At 35.1% G+C, this 17155-nt stretch overlaps 2 protein-coding genes across 2 annotated transcripts in view; both read right to left on the bottom strand.

Annotated features, from left to right (window-relative positions):
• The window catches only part of LOC128161682 (perlucin-like), a 120493-nt gene that overhangs the window by 62828 nt on the left and 40510 nt on the right, over positions 1-17155 (bottom strand). The window lies entirely within an intron of this gene.
• LOC128161665 (long-chain-fatty-acid--CoA ligase-like) lies at positions 12862-16258 on the bottom strand. The gene is made up of 2 exons (XM_052825022.1): positions 16104-16258; positions 12862-14960 (listed from the first exon to the last, which is right to left on the bottom strand). Exon 2 carries the CDS (start codon positions 14937-14939, stop codon positions 13254-13256), a length of 1686 nt encoding a protein of 561 aa, XP_052680982.1. The 5' UTR covers positions 14940-14960; positions 16104-16258; the 3' UTR covers positions 12862-13253.

Here is a 17155-nt window from a genome sequence, read left to right as displayed (position 1 = left end):
TAGAGGGTCGGCTTGTCCGGTGTTTTTCTCCTAAACGAAAACAGATATTTGATTCAAATTTTCAGGGTTTGTAGACCTGTGTTTGTGGATATGACAGAAGCATTTTCATTGTTCTGTGACGAAAAACACCGAAGCTCGTCTGCGCTTAAAAATTGAGATAAAAAGCGTCATGATTTTTTTGTGGTTTTCTTTGAATATCTTTTTTCTCAAAAGTATTTTGTTAAGACTTATAGAACAAAAAAACTTTAAAAAGTCAAGAACTTTCATTTGACATTAGGGAAAAGGGGCTGGCCCTTTAAATTAAGGGCCGAAAGGGCTCTAAAGTATTCTAATAATATCTTTTTAATGTGAAATATTTTGTTATACTTTATAGAAGCAATTATGTTCATCGTAACGTTATGTACCTATACATGACAGTTGTTTACTCCTTTGTTACGTATTTAGGGATTTTAAGGGGCCAGCAGTCCGAAATTTTGATCTTATATATCTGAAAATGGAGAGAAATTTTGAAAAGCAATGTTGAACAAAAGATGCTCCAAATAATGTCGTTAACAATTTGCAACCATAATTTTTTTGTTATCCGGTCCCGAAAAGGAGTTATAGGGTCGGCCCTTAAAACGATCTCTTCCAGACATCTCGAGAACGGTACATAATTTCTACATACTTGTTGAACAAAATGTGTTTAAAATGACAAGAGCTTTCTTTTTATATCACGAAAAAGGGGCTGGCTATTCAAATTAGGAGCTGATAGAGTTCTAAAGTCTTTTAATCATAACCTTTAATTGTGAAATATTTTGTAATACATTACGGAAGCAATTATGTTAATCGAAATGTTATGTACCTATACATGAAAATTGTTTACTCCTAAGTTCTGTAATAAGGGATTTTAAGGGGTCAAAAGTCCGAACTTATCATCAACGTCCCAAAATTAAAAAAAAGCAATTTTAAGGAGCAATATTGAACAAAATACGCTAAAAAATGTGATTAACAATCTGCAACCAAAACTTGTTTGTTATCAGTTCCCACGATCACTTCCAGATAAATCAAGAACGGTTACAAATAACTTTTTACACAAAATGTATCGAAATCAAAAGACCTCTTATTTGATATAAAATAAAATGTGGCTGGTCCCTAAATTGGGGATCCAACGGATTGTATAATCATTCATTCATCGCTCTTTTAGATCACATCTGCATTTCCTGATATGTTTCGTTGATGAAGATAAAAGGCAAAGTCATTTCCTCTTCTAAAAATCGGACGGAAGACCTCCTCGTTGCTCGCAACGAGATCGTGTCTAGTTATTATTATTCTTTTTATTTTTTTTCCAACTCAAATATTTCAAAAACGCTTGCAAATATTGTTTTGAAATTTACAGGTGTAATGTGTATCTAAAAGATCTCTATGATATGAAAAAATTATTTGATGACGTCATCAATTTCGTCAGATATTGACGTTTTTCACGTTTTAAAAAGTGATTTTGTCCGGAGCTTTTCTCATTTTTGATTTAAGATAAAGCTATGAGATTTACAGAGAAGGTAGAACAATCGTTTTACTTATGACATAAGGCTGGAAACTCAATTCGGACACTTCCGGTCGAAACCGGAAGCAAAACCAATTTTTTTGAATTTTCATGTTTTTCAATTTTAAAACTTTTACGTACGTATCTTACAGTAATTTTCATGCTGAGTTCAAAACTGAAATCCGTTTTTGAATCGGACGATGCATTACAGAGATATCGGGGTTTAAAAATTGATTTTTCCGGAAATTTTGATTCTGCGTCCTTGGTTTAAAAAATAGCGTTTTGTTTAAAGTGAAATTAACTCGTACCAAAAATAATTGCTAAGTCGTACTTAAACACATTCGAATTTTTTTGTTAAGTCGTTCTTTAAATCAGAAAGGTTTTTGTTAAGTCGTACTTAAAATGATTCGGATATTGTTAAGTCGTACCAGGAATAATTCGATTGTTTTCATCTTTTTATTTTAGTTACTTTTGTTATTGGTTTAGGAGCTCTGCTTCTTGCAGGAACTTCCAGCTTTACATCCGACATTAACGGAAGACCCACTCGTTGCTTTGCAACGAGCTTTGCTCTAGTTAGGGTCTTCCGTTTCCAACGGAAGACCCTCTTGTTTTTCTATTGTTTCTTTTTATTATTATTTTTTTTCTTTTTCTTTATTTTTCTGACTTTTTTAAAGCTTAATATCTCAAAAAGTTTTCAACGGATATACATGAAACTTTCAGGGATTATTAGGCATTATTGTGCCTCAGAGATGTCAAATTTTTAACTGCGACGTCACTTTTGTTTTTACGTTACGTCAATTTTTAAATTTCAAAAAAGTGATTTTGTCCAGGGCGTTTTTCAAAAACGCTTCAAGATAGAGACTTGGGATTTTCTGTGTTGAAGCATTAATCGTTTTTATTTGGACATAAGGCTGGAATTAAGTTTCCGTCACTTCCGGTCCAAACCGGAAGTGTTTTAAAATTTTCGAATTTTCGAATTTTTCGTTTCAATTTCAATTAATTATGAGGTTTGTAGAGTTGGTCATGCTGAATACGAAACTGAAATCCGTTTGAAAATCAGACGATGCATTACAGAGATATCAGGGTTTAAAAATTGATTTTTCCGGAAATTTTGATTCTGCGTCCTTGGTTTAAAAAATAGCGTAATGTTCAAAGTAAAATTAACTCGCACCAAAAATAATTGCTAAGTCGTACCTGAACACATTCGGATTTATTTTGTTCAGTCGTTCTGAAAATCAGAAAGGTCTTTGTTAAGTCGTACTTAAAATCAATCGTATTTTGTTAAGTCGTACCAGGAATATTCGATTTTTTTCACATTTTTATTTTAAGTTCTCTTGTTATTGGTTTAAGAGCTCTGCTTTTACAGGAACTTCCAGCTTTACTTCCGACATTAACGGAAGACCCACTTGTTGCTTTGCAACGAGCTTTGCTCTAGTTATTATTATTATTCTTTTTCTTTATTTTTCTGACTTTTTTAAAGCTTAATATCTCAAAAAGTTTTCAACGGATTTACATGAAACTGTCAAGGATTATGAAGCATCATCGTCCCTAAAAATTTTTAAATTTTCAACTACAACGTCACTTCCGTTTTAACGTTACGTCAATTTTTAAATTTTAAAAAAGTGATTTTGTCCAGGGCGTTTTTCAAAAACGCTTCAAGATAGAGACTTGGAATTTTCTGTGTTGAAGCATTGATCATTTTTATTTTGACATAAGGCTGGAATTTAGTTTCCGTCACTTCCGGTCCAAACCGGAAGTGTTTTAAAATTTTCGATTTTTCGAATTTTTCGTTTTAATTTCAAATGATTACGAGGTTTGTAGAGTTGGTCATGCTGAATACGAAACTGAAATCCGTTTGAAAATCGGACGATGCATTACAGAGATATCGGGGTTTAAAAAATGATTTTTCCGGAAATTTTGTTTCCGCGTCCTTGGTTTAAAAAATAGCGTAATGTTAATGGTAAAATTAACTCGTACCAAAAATAATTGTTAAGTCGTACTTGAACAATTCGGATTTTTTTTTGTTAAGTCGTTATTGAAATCGGAAAGGTGTTTGTTAAGTCGTACTTAAAATCATTCGGATTTTGTTAAGTCGTACCAGGAATACTTCGATTTTTTCATATTTTTATTTAAGTTACTCTTGTTAATGGTTTAAGAGCTCTGCTTCTTACAGAAACTTCCAGCTTTACTTCCGATATTAACGGAAGACCCACTCGTTGCTTTGCAACGAGCTTTGCTCTAGTTATTATAATTATTCTTTTTCTTTATTTTTCTGACTTTTTTAAAGCTTAATATCTCGAAAAGTTTTCAACGGATTCACATGAAATTTTCAGGGATTATGGAGTATCACTGTCCCTTAAAGGTGTTAAATTTTTAACTACAACGTCACTTCCGTTTTTACGTTACGTCAATTTTTAAATTTTGAAAAAGTGATTTTGTCCAGGGCGTTTTTCAAAAACGCTTAAAGATAAAGACTTTGAATTTTCTATCTTGAAGCATTGATCGTTTTTATTTGGACATAAGGCTGGAATTTAGTTTCAGACACTTCCGGTCCAAACCGGAAGTGTTTTAAAATTTTCGAATTTTCGAATTTTTCGTTTCAATTTCAAATGTTTATGAGGTTTGTAGAGTTGGTCATGCTGAATACGAAACTGATATCCGTTTGAAAATCGGAAGATGCATTATAGAGATATCGGGGTTTAAAAATTGATTTTTCCGGAAATTTTCTTTCCGCGTCCTTGGTTTAAAAAATAGCGTAATGTTCAAAGTAAAATTAACTCGTACCAATAATAATTGCTAAGTCGTACGTAAACATATTCGGATTTTTTTTTGTTAAGTCGTTCTTAAAATCGGAAAGGTTTTTGTTAAGTCGTACTTAAAATCATTCGTATTTTGTTAAGTCGTACCAAGAATATTCGATTTTTTCATCTTTTTATTTTAGTCACTCTTGTTATTAATTTAAGAGCTGTGCTTCTGACAGGAACTTCCAGCTTTACTTCCGACATTAACGGAAGACCCACTCGTTGCTTTGCAACGAGCTTTGCTCTAGTTATTATTATTATTCTTTTTCTTTATTTTTCTGACTTTTTTAAAGCTTAATATCTCAAAAAGTTTTCAACGGATTTACATGAAACTTTCAGGGATTATGAAGCATTATTGTCCCTTAAAGATGTTAAATTTTGAACTACAACGTCATTTCCGTTTTTACGTTACGTCAATTTTTAAATTTTAAAAAAGTAATTTTGTCCAGGGCGTTTTTCAAAAACGGTACAAGATAAAGACTTGGAATTTTCTGTGTTGAAGCAATGATCGTTTTTATTTGGACATAAGACTGGAAATTAGTTTCCGTCACTTCCGGTCGAAACCGGAAGTGTTTTAAAATTTTCGAATTTTCGAATTTTTCGTTTTAATTTAAAATGTTTACGAGGTTTGTAGAGTTGGTTATGCTGAACACGAATCTGAAATCCGTTTGAAAATCGGACGATGCATTACAGAGATATCGGGGGTTAAAAATTGATTTTTCCGGAAATTTTGATTCTGCGTCCTTGGTTTAAAAAATAGCGTAATGTTCAAAGTAAAATTAACTCGTACCAAAAATAATCGCTAAGTCGTACTTGAACACATTCGGATTTTTTTGTTAAGTCGTTCTTGAAATCAGAAAGGTTTTTGTTAAGTCGTACGTAAAATCATTCGTATTTTGTTAAGTCGTACCAGGAATTATTCGATTTTTTTCATCTTTTTATTTTAGTTACTCTTGTTATTGGTTTAAGGGCTCTGCTTCATACAGGAACTTCCAGCTTTACTTCCGATATTAACGGAAGACCCACTCGTTGCTTTGCAACGAGCTTTGCTCTAGTTTTTATTATTAGGGTCTTCCGTTTTCAACGGAAGACCCTCTTGTTATTCTATTGTTTCTTTTTCATTATTATTATTTTTCTTTTTCTTTATTTTTCTGACTTTTTCAAAGCTTAATATCTCAAAAAGTTTTCAACAGATTTACATGAAACTTTCAGGGGTTATGAAGCATTATTGTGCCTCAAAGTTTTAAAATTTTCAACTACAACGTCACTTCCGTTTTTACGTTACGTCAATTTTTAAATTTTAAAAAAGTAATTTTGTCCAGGGCGTTTTTCAAAAACGGTTCAAGATAAAGACTTGGAATTTTCTGTGTTGAAGCAATGATCGTTTTTATTTGGACATAAGACTGGAAATTAGTTTCCGTCACTTCCGGTCTAAACCGGAAGTGTTTTAAAATTTTCGAATTTTCGAATTTTTCGTTTTAATTTAAAATGTTTACGAGGTTTGTAGAGATTGTTATGCTGAACACGAATCTGAAATCCGTTTGAAAATCGGACGATGCATTACAGAGATATCGGGGGTTAAAAATAGATTTTTCCGGAAATTTTGATTCCGCGTCCTTGGTTTAAAAAATAGCGTAATATTCAAAGTAAAATTAACTCGTACCAAAAATAATTGTTAAGTCGTACTTGAAGACATTCGGATTTTTTTTGTTAAGTCGTTCTTGAAATCGGAAATGTTTTTGTTAAGTCGTACTTAAAATCATTCGTATTTTGTTAAGTCGTACCAGGAATAATTCGATTTTTTCATCTTTTTATTTTCGTTACTCTTGTTGTTGGTTTAAGAGCTCTGCTTCTGAAAGGAACTTCCAGCTTTACTTCTGACATTAACGGAAGACCCACTCGTTGCTTTGCAACGAGCTTTGCTCTAGTTATTAATCTTCTTGTTTTTCCTTCTGACTTCTTTTTTGCTTTATATCTCAAAAAACTATTCAACCGATTTGCAAGAAATTTTCAGAGATTATGTTAAATTCTTGTCCCTTGAAGCTTTTACAGTTTCAGTCATTTACTCACTTCCGTTTTCTAGTTACGTCATTTTAAAAATTTTCAAAAAGTGATTTTGTCCAGGACTTTTCTAGTAAACGGTTGTTTATAAAGACTTGAAATTTTCTGTGATTGTAAATCTGCGGATTTATTTATGGCATTTGACCAAAAAAAAGTATTTTATCACTTCCAGTCAAAACCGGAAGTGAAACAAATTTTTCGAAAAAATGAATTTTCTGATCAAATCTAAAAAGAAAATGTGTTTTGTAGAGCTTATTAAGCTGAATCTAACACTGAAAGCCGTTTTCAAATCGGACGATGCATTACAGAGATATCGGGGTTTAAAAATTGATTTTTCCGGAAATTTTGATTCCTCGGCCTTGGTTTAAAAAATAGCGTAATGTTCAAAGTAAAATTAACTCGTACCAAAAATAATTGCTAAGTCGTACCTGAACACATTCGGATTTTTTTTGTTCAGTCGTTCTTAATATCGGAAAGGTTTTTGTTAAGTCGTACTTAAAATCATTCGTATTTTGTTAAGTCGTACCAGGATTATTCGATTTTTTTCATATTTTTATTTTAGTTACTCTTGTTATTGGTTTAAGAGCTCTGCTTCTTACAGGAACTTCCAGCTTTACTTCCGACATTAACGGAAGACCCACTGGTTGCTTTGCAACGAGCTTTGCTCTAGTTTTTATAATATTTGTTGTAGTTGAGAAAGGGATACGAACAATATAGTATAGTATAGTCTTATTATACGTTTACTTTATCTGATTTGCGCCGACATTTTCGATAATATCGACTGCAATTGGATACAGTAAACGTATAATCATAAAGTTCAACATTTTAACAATTTTATAGATTTTAAAACCAACAATATTGAAACATCTAGAATGTCAGAGTACCGCCTCTAAAACTGCAGGGTGAAGTTTTCGTAACGTTTCTGTTGGTAAGGCCTGCGTAGAAGTATGTCTCTACAGGAAAAACGATTCCTCTATTTTTCTTTGTTTCAGGTAAGGACATAACATGTTATAATAGATGGTAATATTAACATGAAATTCCAATTCCTTTCAAAAAATTTTCACGAATTATGTCCCTTTTCACACTTTTCACACTTTTTAAATTTTTTGCTAACTCTTGAAACAATCTGAATTTTGAAAGAAAATTAAATTGTATGGATGTTTGTAGTTAACAAGGACACCCTGTATTCTATTATATGTTTGCAGGAATTTCTCCTGTTGCTTTTGTCAATTATCATATATACTATCACATAGTACCAACGCATAGGGAAGCCTGGGGTTTGTTTTTTAGCTTTTATTACTCAATTTAACACCACATAGGCAAAAGGACTATAACAAGGACTATAACTGTTTTTGTTATGTAAACATAAGTGAATCGTTGGATCGATTCTGTACAAAGCATGGCATTATCATTAAAACTGGCTCCTTTTTGGTGGCATTTAAGTTTAACAAATATATCCTTGTAATTGATTATATTATAACTATCGTATACACTTCACACGTTATCGTGAAAATATTTTGAAAATGTTTACTTAAAAATGTGTGGTTAAATGACTTTTTTATGTACACAACAACTTTCTCAACAAAACACTATTTTCTTAAAAATAAAGCAGATTTAATCACTGTGACAGGAAATCGTGATTACTGACTGACAATATCTAACTTCGGTGTACTGTAATGCACTAATACATGCATGGTACTGTACTCTATTTGATCATTAGCGCTACTGTTATTAGTATTACCGCATCCGTTGACGTTCTTCATCAACTGTGTTAATCATTGTAAAACATTTCTTTAAAAGCGGATGTTTGTTATAATACCATGCGTAATCCAGGATGTACATCCTGCATGCTTTTATATGTCCAACGTATTGAAGACAAAAAGATATAACTGCAGTGATAATGCTAGGCATCTTTGATGATCGTCGCTAGTGTTACAAATTCTGAACTTCAGTGATTTTGAATAGCTATTAAAAAATACGCCATCTATTGTGTCAAACGTCACCATGAACAAGGAAGTGACGTTAGAACTGGTAAACCGTGTCATGGCAGACGACAGATTGCCGGTGTCTGTTATTATGATAATAACAAATTCCATTGGTGCTGTCGCAAACTTTACGATCGTCTTTGTTTTCCTCTTTCGACTGACAAAATGGATGGATTCTGGTCGCTTTTTTGTCCCGTTTTTAGCGTTGAACGATGCTATTGTTTGTATAGTCGGGACTATATACAGAGTGTACCTTAACTTTTACTTTATTACGCCTAAATCGAACATTCTCTGTCAGATGGGAAATTATTTCCTTTACGTATTTGTAGTCATATCTTCCATAATTTTACTATTAATAGCAGTTGACCGTTTTCTATTGTTCTACCAAAATGGTAAGAAATCCTGTAGTTTAAAACAAAAGTGGATCTCGTTATTTGTCGCAGTAGTTATTGCAGCGATCTCTGGTTCCACAATCTGGATCTTCTACGGAGAATTGGAGGTTCAAGTTAAAGAGTATCGCAATTTTAATGTTGAAAACGTTACATTTTATCAATGCAGCGAGAAACAAGGTCGGAATATTGATATGGTTGGTATGATTATTACACTGTGTGTGGTTTTCTTTCAAATGATAGTTATGGCGGTTCTATATTCCTATATTGCTCGTATTATCTACACGGCGTTTAAAAAAACGACCCAGAGGAAGGAAAAAACTGCACCAGCAAAACAAGATTCCATGAGCAAAACGTCGTCTTTTGAATTAGGACCCATTGGCACCAAAAACGTTAACGACTCCATTATTAAAACCGAAAGAAAGACCGGAAGGTCAAGAGAACGTTTTAACATTTTGTGGGGTAAGTCATTGTGGAGACAAACCATGGCCTATCACTTCCGGAAGCACCGCTTCACCTACACCTTCATGGTATTAACAGGGGTGTACGCCTTCAACCGGTTTCCTTCCATGGTCATAAAGCTCATGGCCATCACCGTGGGAGAGCACACGTTCTGGCACCAGCTCACCTACAGTCAGCTCCAGGCGAGCCTCATAGCCGACAGCTCGGACATATTCGACTCAACAATTCATCCGTTCATCTATGGGTTTCTGGATACAAAATTAAGAGAAGAGATAAAGGGAATGTTTAACGGCAGAAAATAGACATATTTCAACACCGCAGGTCACTTTTTTATTGTTTGGTGTCTAGACAAATAGAGAAGAGATTAAAGGAGTGTTAAAGGACAGAAAGTATTGTATTGTAAAGTACTTAATTCTTGTATATACAATTGTTAGGAACACTTATACAGTACACAGGCAAGATGTGCGTTTGTGTTTTTTATACTTTAGACAAAAAAGTATTTTATCCATCTTAACACATTGTGTTAATATTTCCAGTATATTTACAATGTAAATAATTTTTATAACGAACATGTTTACATTCCATTTCGTGATAGTGATAATTTTTTATAGTATGAATCGTAAGTTTAAACTTTCTCCTCTTTGTTACGATGTAATGAAGGCGTTCTATCTCAATCTAATTAAGATAAGTTGTAAACTGATTTCAGTTAGTTTGTTTAGATTGCTTTCTTTCTACCATATGTGCATACAAAAACAAACTGTACACGAATTTGTCATACAGCTAAATTCCTAATACATCTTCCTGTAAAAATCATCAAAAGATGGCTTGTATCAATTTTAATTTCCGATATGCTTGTAGATATGCAAGATAATATGAAAGCAAAACATAAATTAAATGCATGGGCATGTTAACTATGAATAGTTTCAAATCAGAATATAGCGTATGATAGTCTATAGATGTGTATTATTAAAAATAAGATAAACAGTTTAAAAAAATGTATTGAATAAAAATAGCTACAACAATGTTTCAGGGTTAAGTGCATATCTGCATACAGGAGAAGAAAACCGAATCCTAGAAAATGGTTAAAAACTGAAAATACAGCAGTATTAAAACGAACGATTCAATTATTGAATACATTTGTACCAGTACATTCTTTTCACTTCATATTGTCAAAAAAGTTAAACTGTGAGCATGAAACTTATGATTTAAAAATGGGCCTTGTTTGATGTCGGGTTTTTTGTGCATGAAGAAATATAATATAGTAAGAGTAGATACCGTATGTTTTCATGGTACTACAGGATAAAAAAGGCACATGATATCTGAGGTAATAGACTCCAGGAGTGTAAGATATTAGAGGTCAATAAAGAATTGTGTTATTGTTTTGTTTTTTTCCGTGTTCCTTTTTTTTTTTTATTTTTTTTTCTACTGGCTCCCTTCTTGATGATATGTGCAGTGTAATAGTAACTTCACTAAAATATGTACATATCAACACGCGAACTCAAACCCAGCATGTTTCCTATCGGTGAAAATCAAATGCATGAATGCAAGATTTTACCTTAACGCTATTTAAAAGAATACAGCTTAAATTCATTGATTTTAGAGGTGGTATTCAGCTTTTATCTCTCTGCCGCGGTGTATCACGTCATCTGGGAATTGCTTGAGGTGCATAGCTCAAAACCCCCTTATACATATTTTTATCACCATTTAGTGAATCTATCGTGGTTATTGTTTATTTGATTTCAAAGTTGTGAAAACCGTCTTAATTACTGCATACAGGGAAATGTTCACCCCCGTTTTATTTTCGCCCCTTTCGCCCTCGTTGTCTGCGGGCGAATTTAAGACTGGACGAATTCTAGTCTCTCAAATTATCTCTCTTGACAAAACTGTGTCTCCAGGGCGAATTTAGGGCTCGGGGCGAAACTGCTTGCAAGTGAAGAAGGGCAAACATTACAGGGGGCGAAAATAACCCTGCATATTTTGTACACATGTATGCCTATACGGAGATATTGTTAAGAGAAAAAGAAAACTTGTGTAGTAGTTTTAAACATAATAACTTTTAAAATAATAACCAGGTGTGCTTGTTTTAAAACTGTTTACAAAGGTGTGGAGAACCTTAAACGGTTAGGTACTGTAACATTACTATCAAAATTGGCTTTTCGAGGTTGTTTGTTTTTACCAATAATATTACTTGATTAAATAATAGTATGACAAAAGAAAGCTTGACAATGGTTCAACGCACAGGCACTTGTTTCTGAGAAAAAATGACCATATAGTATAATAAATTATGCTATACTTTAGGGTATTTTTTTTCTCAGAAACAAGTGCCTGTGGTTCAACGGCATGAATTGATAGAAATTATAAATAACCAAAAATCATACTCTTTACATTGAAGGGAAAACAACTACGCTCAGTTAAAAACAGCAGAATTAGATATAATTTAATCGAAACGAATTTATTCACTGACAGGAAATCGCAGTCAATGTTCAACTGTAATGAACTACAATGCACTAGTATTTTTAGGTTACTTTACTCAAACTGATCAAAGCGCATCTGGGTCATCACATCAGACCGATTTCTTTGTTTATCAGTATATTGAACATTTCTTTACTGTCGCAAAAAAACCCGTTACGTGTGGTCGAACTTATCCGGCAAAAACCGGAAAATACGTCAACAATGGTGTTACATCCATCTTAAACAGTTAACAGCTTTACCCAAGTCATAAAATATATGACCCTGCAAAATCCGATTATGCTGTGCATTACCTATAACATGACACCATATCATTGGCGTCGAACCGGGGGGGGGGGGGGGGGGGGGGGGGGGGGGGGGGGGGGAGGGGGCTAGGGGGGCATAGCCTCAACCTTTTTTAAGACCTAACCATTAGGCCCATATAGCATCATAGTAGATATACTTTTAGCCCCCCCCCCCACCCCCCCCCCCCCCCCCTGTTTACACGGATCAGGAATTTCACGATTTTAGGAATAAGGTTTTTGCTTGTCAAGATTTCTGAGGATTAATCTAGCACCCCCCCCCCCCCCACCACCACTATCAATTTGCTTCCGATGCCACTTCATATTCAATGTATATATAAAGAATATGGAATCATTCTTTTAGTATTATAAGGTGCATGATAATTTTGGTCGGGCGTGTTCAAATCCAATAAAGCCCGAAGGGCTTTATGATAGATTTGGTCACGCCCCGACCGAAATTATCACCTCATAATATCCAAAGAATGATTCCTTATTACTTATATTTATATAATTTTAAACCATCTTACGATTAAATATTTAAATATAAATAAGCAAAACCCGCTGGCGCCTCAATTTGGCTTAATGAGTTATATAGTACAAAATCGATACGTAGTGTTATCACAGGCAAAGACACAGGAAATTGTATATATATGATTATAAGTACAACATATAATAATGTAATCGCCGATCGACGTATTTACCAGCTGTTATGGAACCACAGGATAAAGGACCTGATAATTTTAGCATGTTTATTAAGAAATTAATGTATAAAGTTGACGAGCTAGAATACATCTTGTAGAGTAATATACAGGTGAGCATATGCCATATATAACAGAAAATAAAACTGTGTAAGTAAAAACAACAACATAGATTCAGGGTAATAAAGAAACAAAAGTTGATACCTGAAACGAGAAAAACAAAATCTTAAAAGCTAGTTTAAATGTTGACAAATAGAAGAACAAGGAATTTAACAGATACATCTTTCCATTATCCCAGCATTGTGCTCAATCGATAACTGTTAACACATATTTTTGTAAGATAACATCAACACATAGAATGCATATTTATTCCTAGTACATAACATTGTCAAAAGATAAAACCTTAACTACAAGAATGAAGCTTAATTATGGTATGATACTAGAACTTAGACCTAAACAATCTCATCTGCTCCTAACTATAGCGAATGACGTCTGTGAATTTTCAATGAAGGTGAAAAATCATATGAATGATCAGCGCACGTAGCCCTCCCTAGCTGAGCCTTAAATCCAACAGAACACATCCTCTATTCATTGATTTTTGAGACGGTTCTCAGCGTCCATCTTTATCATCCGTTTGTTAGGTTTACCAGTGCCCAACATTGGAAACGAATCAAACTTGAAGTAGTACGTCGGTCTCTCACCCAATCCATCTGCCGACTGCCTAACTTCAAAATGCTCCTCACAAAAACGTTTGACGTCATCAACAGTGACGTCAGAATTTCTGTCTGTGACGAAGCAGAGACACACCTCTTCATATAGACGCTTGTCTGGGACAGGAACCACGGCCACGTGCAGTAGACCGCTCATCTGTATGACGACATCTTCTACAGCATCCGGCATAATTTTCCTGGTGCCGCGGGAAATAATGTCCTTTATTCGTCCTTGAATTACGACGTTGTTGTCATTGGTTATAGTTGCAATATCTCCTGATCGAAACCATCTGTTACCAATAAAAGAAACTTTGTTGGCTTCTTCGTTTTGAAAATATCCCTTAAATACCATACGGCTTCTGATGCAGAGCTCTCCCGGAACCCCTCGGGGAAGAACGTCTCCACTTTCATCCACGGTCTTCAGTTCGACTCCTCCCACCGGACCGCCAATGTCTCCGATCTCCAGTGTGTCCCCTTCTTGTATCGGGGGTCTCATTGTGACAAAGCCCGCCTCCGTCGACCCATACACTACTACCAGATTCTTTGTATAGACCCCAACAACCTGTGTGTAGAAGTTATCAATAATCTGACCACCACAAAGAATAACGTCTAACTGAAAGTCGTCAGTGTAAGAGTCCTTCATGGCTATCAGGTCCCCTAGACAGTAAGGCATCAGGAGGGCTTTTGAGCATCGTTCTGCTTTAATCATGTCCCATACCGACATGATGTCATTGCCTTTGATTGCCAGCGAGGAATCGCTGAACACCCGAGTGATGCCGTTGCTGATTTGGATGACAGGTGACCCGCCTACCCAGCCAAACGGCCGGTCGTTGTAAGTCTTTTCTTGAATGGACTCCATGGTGGGCTCTTTCTCGAAAAGGTCAATGTTGTTGACATCAAAGTGAGAATGGGAGACCATCTTGGGCTTCCCTGTGCTACCAGAGGTGGTAAAAATAAGAATTTCGTCCTCGGGATAAAGCACTGGAAGCTGCACATCAGTGTCTTCCATTTCCAGGATTCCTGGAAGATTTCGGTAACCTTGGATACCGTCAACTTCCCTGAGAAACAAAACTGTCGCGTCGTTCGAGTCTATGTCCTTGTACTGTCTTGAAGGACGTCGGCGCCGGAAAAGCGCAAGTAACTGGAAAATGGCGTCAAGAAACGCTTCGCCTTTCCCAGGGTCAATCAGGAAAGCTTTACAATCCGCCTGCCTGAAGATATCCCAGAGATCCCGCGCGTCTGTGACGCTGATTGTCACGTGGACAGCGACGCCTCCCGCCAAAAGTATCGCCAGCTCTCCTACTACCCATTCTAGAGTATTTGGTCCAAACAATGCAATCTTGTCCCCCTTTTGAATCCCTTTGTAAACCAGGAACTTTGCCAGCTTAGAGGCTTCCATGTATAGTTCCTTATACGTCATGGCATCACGTGACCCATCTATGCCGCGATGTATCAAGATTTCGTGGTCTGGGAAGCGCTGGGTGTTTTTCTGAATTAGTTCTGTGATTGTAGAGTATCGGTAGGGTTTCTGCCGGGGGTTGGAGAGATAGCTTAACTTCGACATGATGAGTGATATTGATGTCTTCTGTAAATAGAAAAAAAAAATGTACTCATTATCACATTAGTTAACTTTACCTGCTTTTAAAAATTCGGGAAATTTTGTGAGAGAAGTAACAGAACGACAGATGGTCAGACATGACAGAGTAAAAACAATTAATTACGCCATGGTTTAAAGCATTTTGTTTCATTTGTATTCATAATCATACACACATGCAGAATCCGTGACAAAGTACATATTCAATTTATACATGTAACCTATTTCGTTGGTAGTTGTTTTAAAATCATATCAAAACCGACCTATTTAGCTCTTTACCCTTTATGACTTTGCATTTATTTTATTGTTTTTTTTTTAAGAAACATTGGTCAGGACAATTTATTTTGAATGTAAGCAAGATATCTACAGCGTCAAGAGGCCAGAGGTTGCAACCAAATTTTCCTTTAATGAAAATGCACCTTAATTTCTAATTTTTACCACGATTTTTGCGTACTTGTTCTAATGTTCGTGGAGGTAGAAGTGGGTGAACATGTACCTTGAAGTTCGCTAGCCAAGATTTTACGATCCGCTCTTTAAACCCGTGGCTAACAAAGAAGAATATGATGGGGTGAATATTCAATGCAACGTCGCAATACATTTACGGCTAAAATAAGAAAAGGAGTAGAGTTCGAGATAATTGTCTTTTATTCTAGATAACAACACTTGGACTATATACAGCAAATATCGGAGGGAGAATTTGTTGCATATGCAAAACTTTATTTGTTAGTAGTGATAATATCAATAAAATTCCTTTTAAAAAATCAGAATATTATCTTAAAACTAACTTATATTGCATGTACACGACCATATCATGGTCCATGTCGAGAACCGTATGCTGCTAAAAATAATGTTATAGGCCAAAACAAAATTTCTAGTTTTTTTCCCAGTGTATTAATCCCCGAGTCATTTACAAACAAACATCTAACTGAATTTCATTTAACACATACACTACATTTCCGTGCCAAATTCCCTTACAAATGTATTGATATCAATATCTTATTCCAGGGGGTGGGGGGAGAGTACCCCTCTTCCCTCCCCGTATTGCATATTGGTCTCTTTCTTAAAACGATACATGATATGATATATACAATATTTCTTCGAGGTAAAATCTGCAGGTAAAAACAAACATCTTACCTGTTAGCTGCCTACGTTGTGCGGTCAGCGAAGACGACGTGACGGTGAGGTCAACAGGGCGCTTGTCAGATCTAGGTCAGTGGTCAGCGATAGAGAATGACTGTGAATCTATCAATGGTCCAGTGCGGAATGTTTGGCCCCAGGTAAAAAAAAGACAAACATGACTAACAGCAATTTGGATATATACACAAATTAAATTAGTTCCTCGCAAAAGCGATCTAGTTTCTCAGCGACACTTGTTCTCCCAAAAACATGTTCACAACTCTCTCTCTCTCTCTCTCTCTCCTCTGTCTCTCTCTCTCCTCTCTCCAGGCACGTAGCATCAGGGTGCTGGGGGGGGGGGGGCGCAGCAAAGATTTTACTTAAATCTACATACAAAATATAGAGTTAACATGGAGTTGCCCCCCCCCCCCCTCCCCCCCACTTTTTTGGGATCATGTAAAAAACTGAATTGAAAATAAACAGTGAAATTTAAGTTATACGTAACCGCCCCCACCTATCAAAAACGATGTTACGGGCTGCTCTCCCATTTTCTCTCCCTCTTTTTGTGCTCTCGCTCTCTGTCTCTCTCTTTGTGCATTTTCGACACTGTGTTAATCTCTTGTTATTTTGTTATTTTAACCTTCCATCGAAACTGATTTCGTGATTTAAGCACTACTTTGGCCCCTCTAGAATTCTTTGTTATACATATATGCCAATCAGTATTTAGGGTTCTGATCATTCAATAATAATTGATGACGTACAAATGATTAAGGTGATATGGAGCACCTGTCGATATTTATTTGGATAAAAGTACATTAAATTAAAAAATTGTTTACTGGGGAGGTCTAAAATTTTAAAATCTAACAATATTTGACGAAAAAAATATATTCAATATTTCTACATTTTTTAGAAGGTAAAAATTATAAAAATTCAAGGGGGATTCAAACTCATGGCTTACAGATTCTTAGTAAAATGATCTAACTCAAAGCTGGGCCGCTAGGTTAACAATTTTTACAAAGGAAAACAAAAATATAAAATCATACTAATCTTAAATTTAATTTTCTTGTTTA

This window comes from Crassostrea angulata, chromosome 8 (assembly GCF_025612915.1).
Source record: "Crassostrea angulata isolate pt1a10 chromosome 8, ASM2561291v2, whole genome shotgun sequence".
NCBI classification, from domain to species: domain Eukaryota; kingdom Metazoa; phylum Mollusca; class Bivalvia; order Ostreida; family Ostreidae; genus Magallana; species Magallana angulata.
The sequence above is the reverse complement of the archived record's forward strand: the minus strand, read 5'-3'. Positions and strand labels throughout refer to the sequence as shown.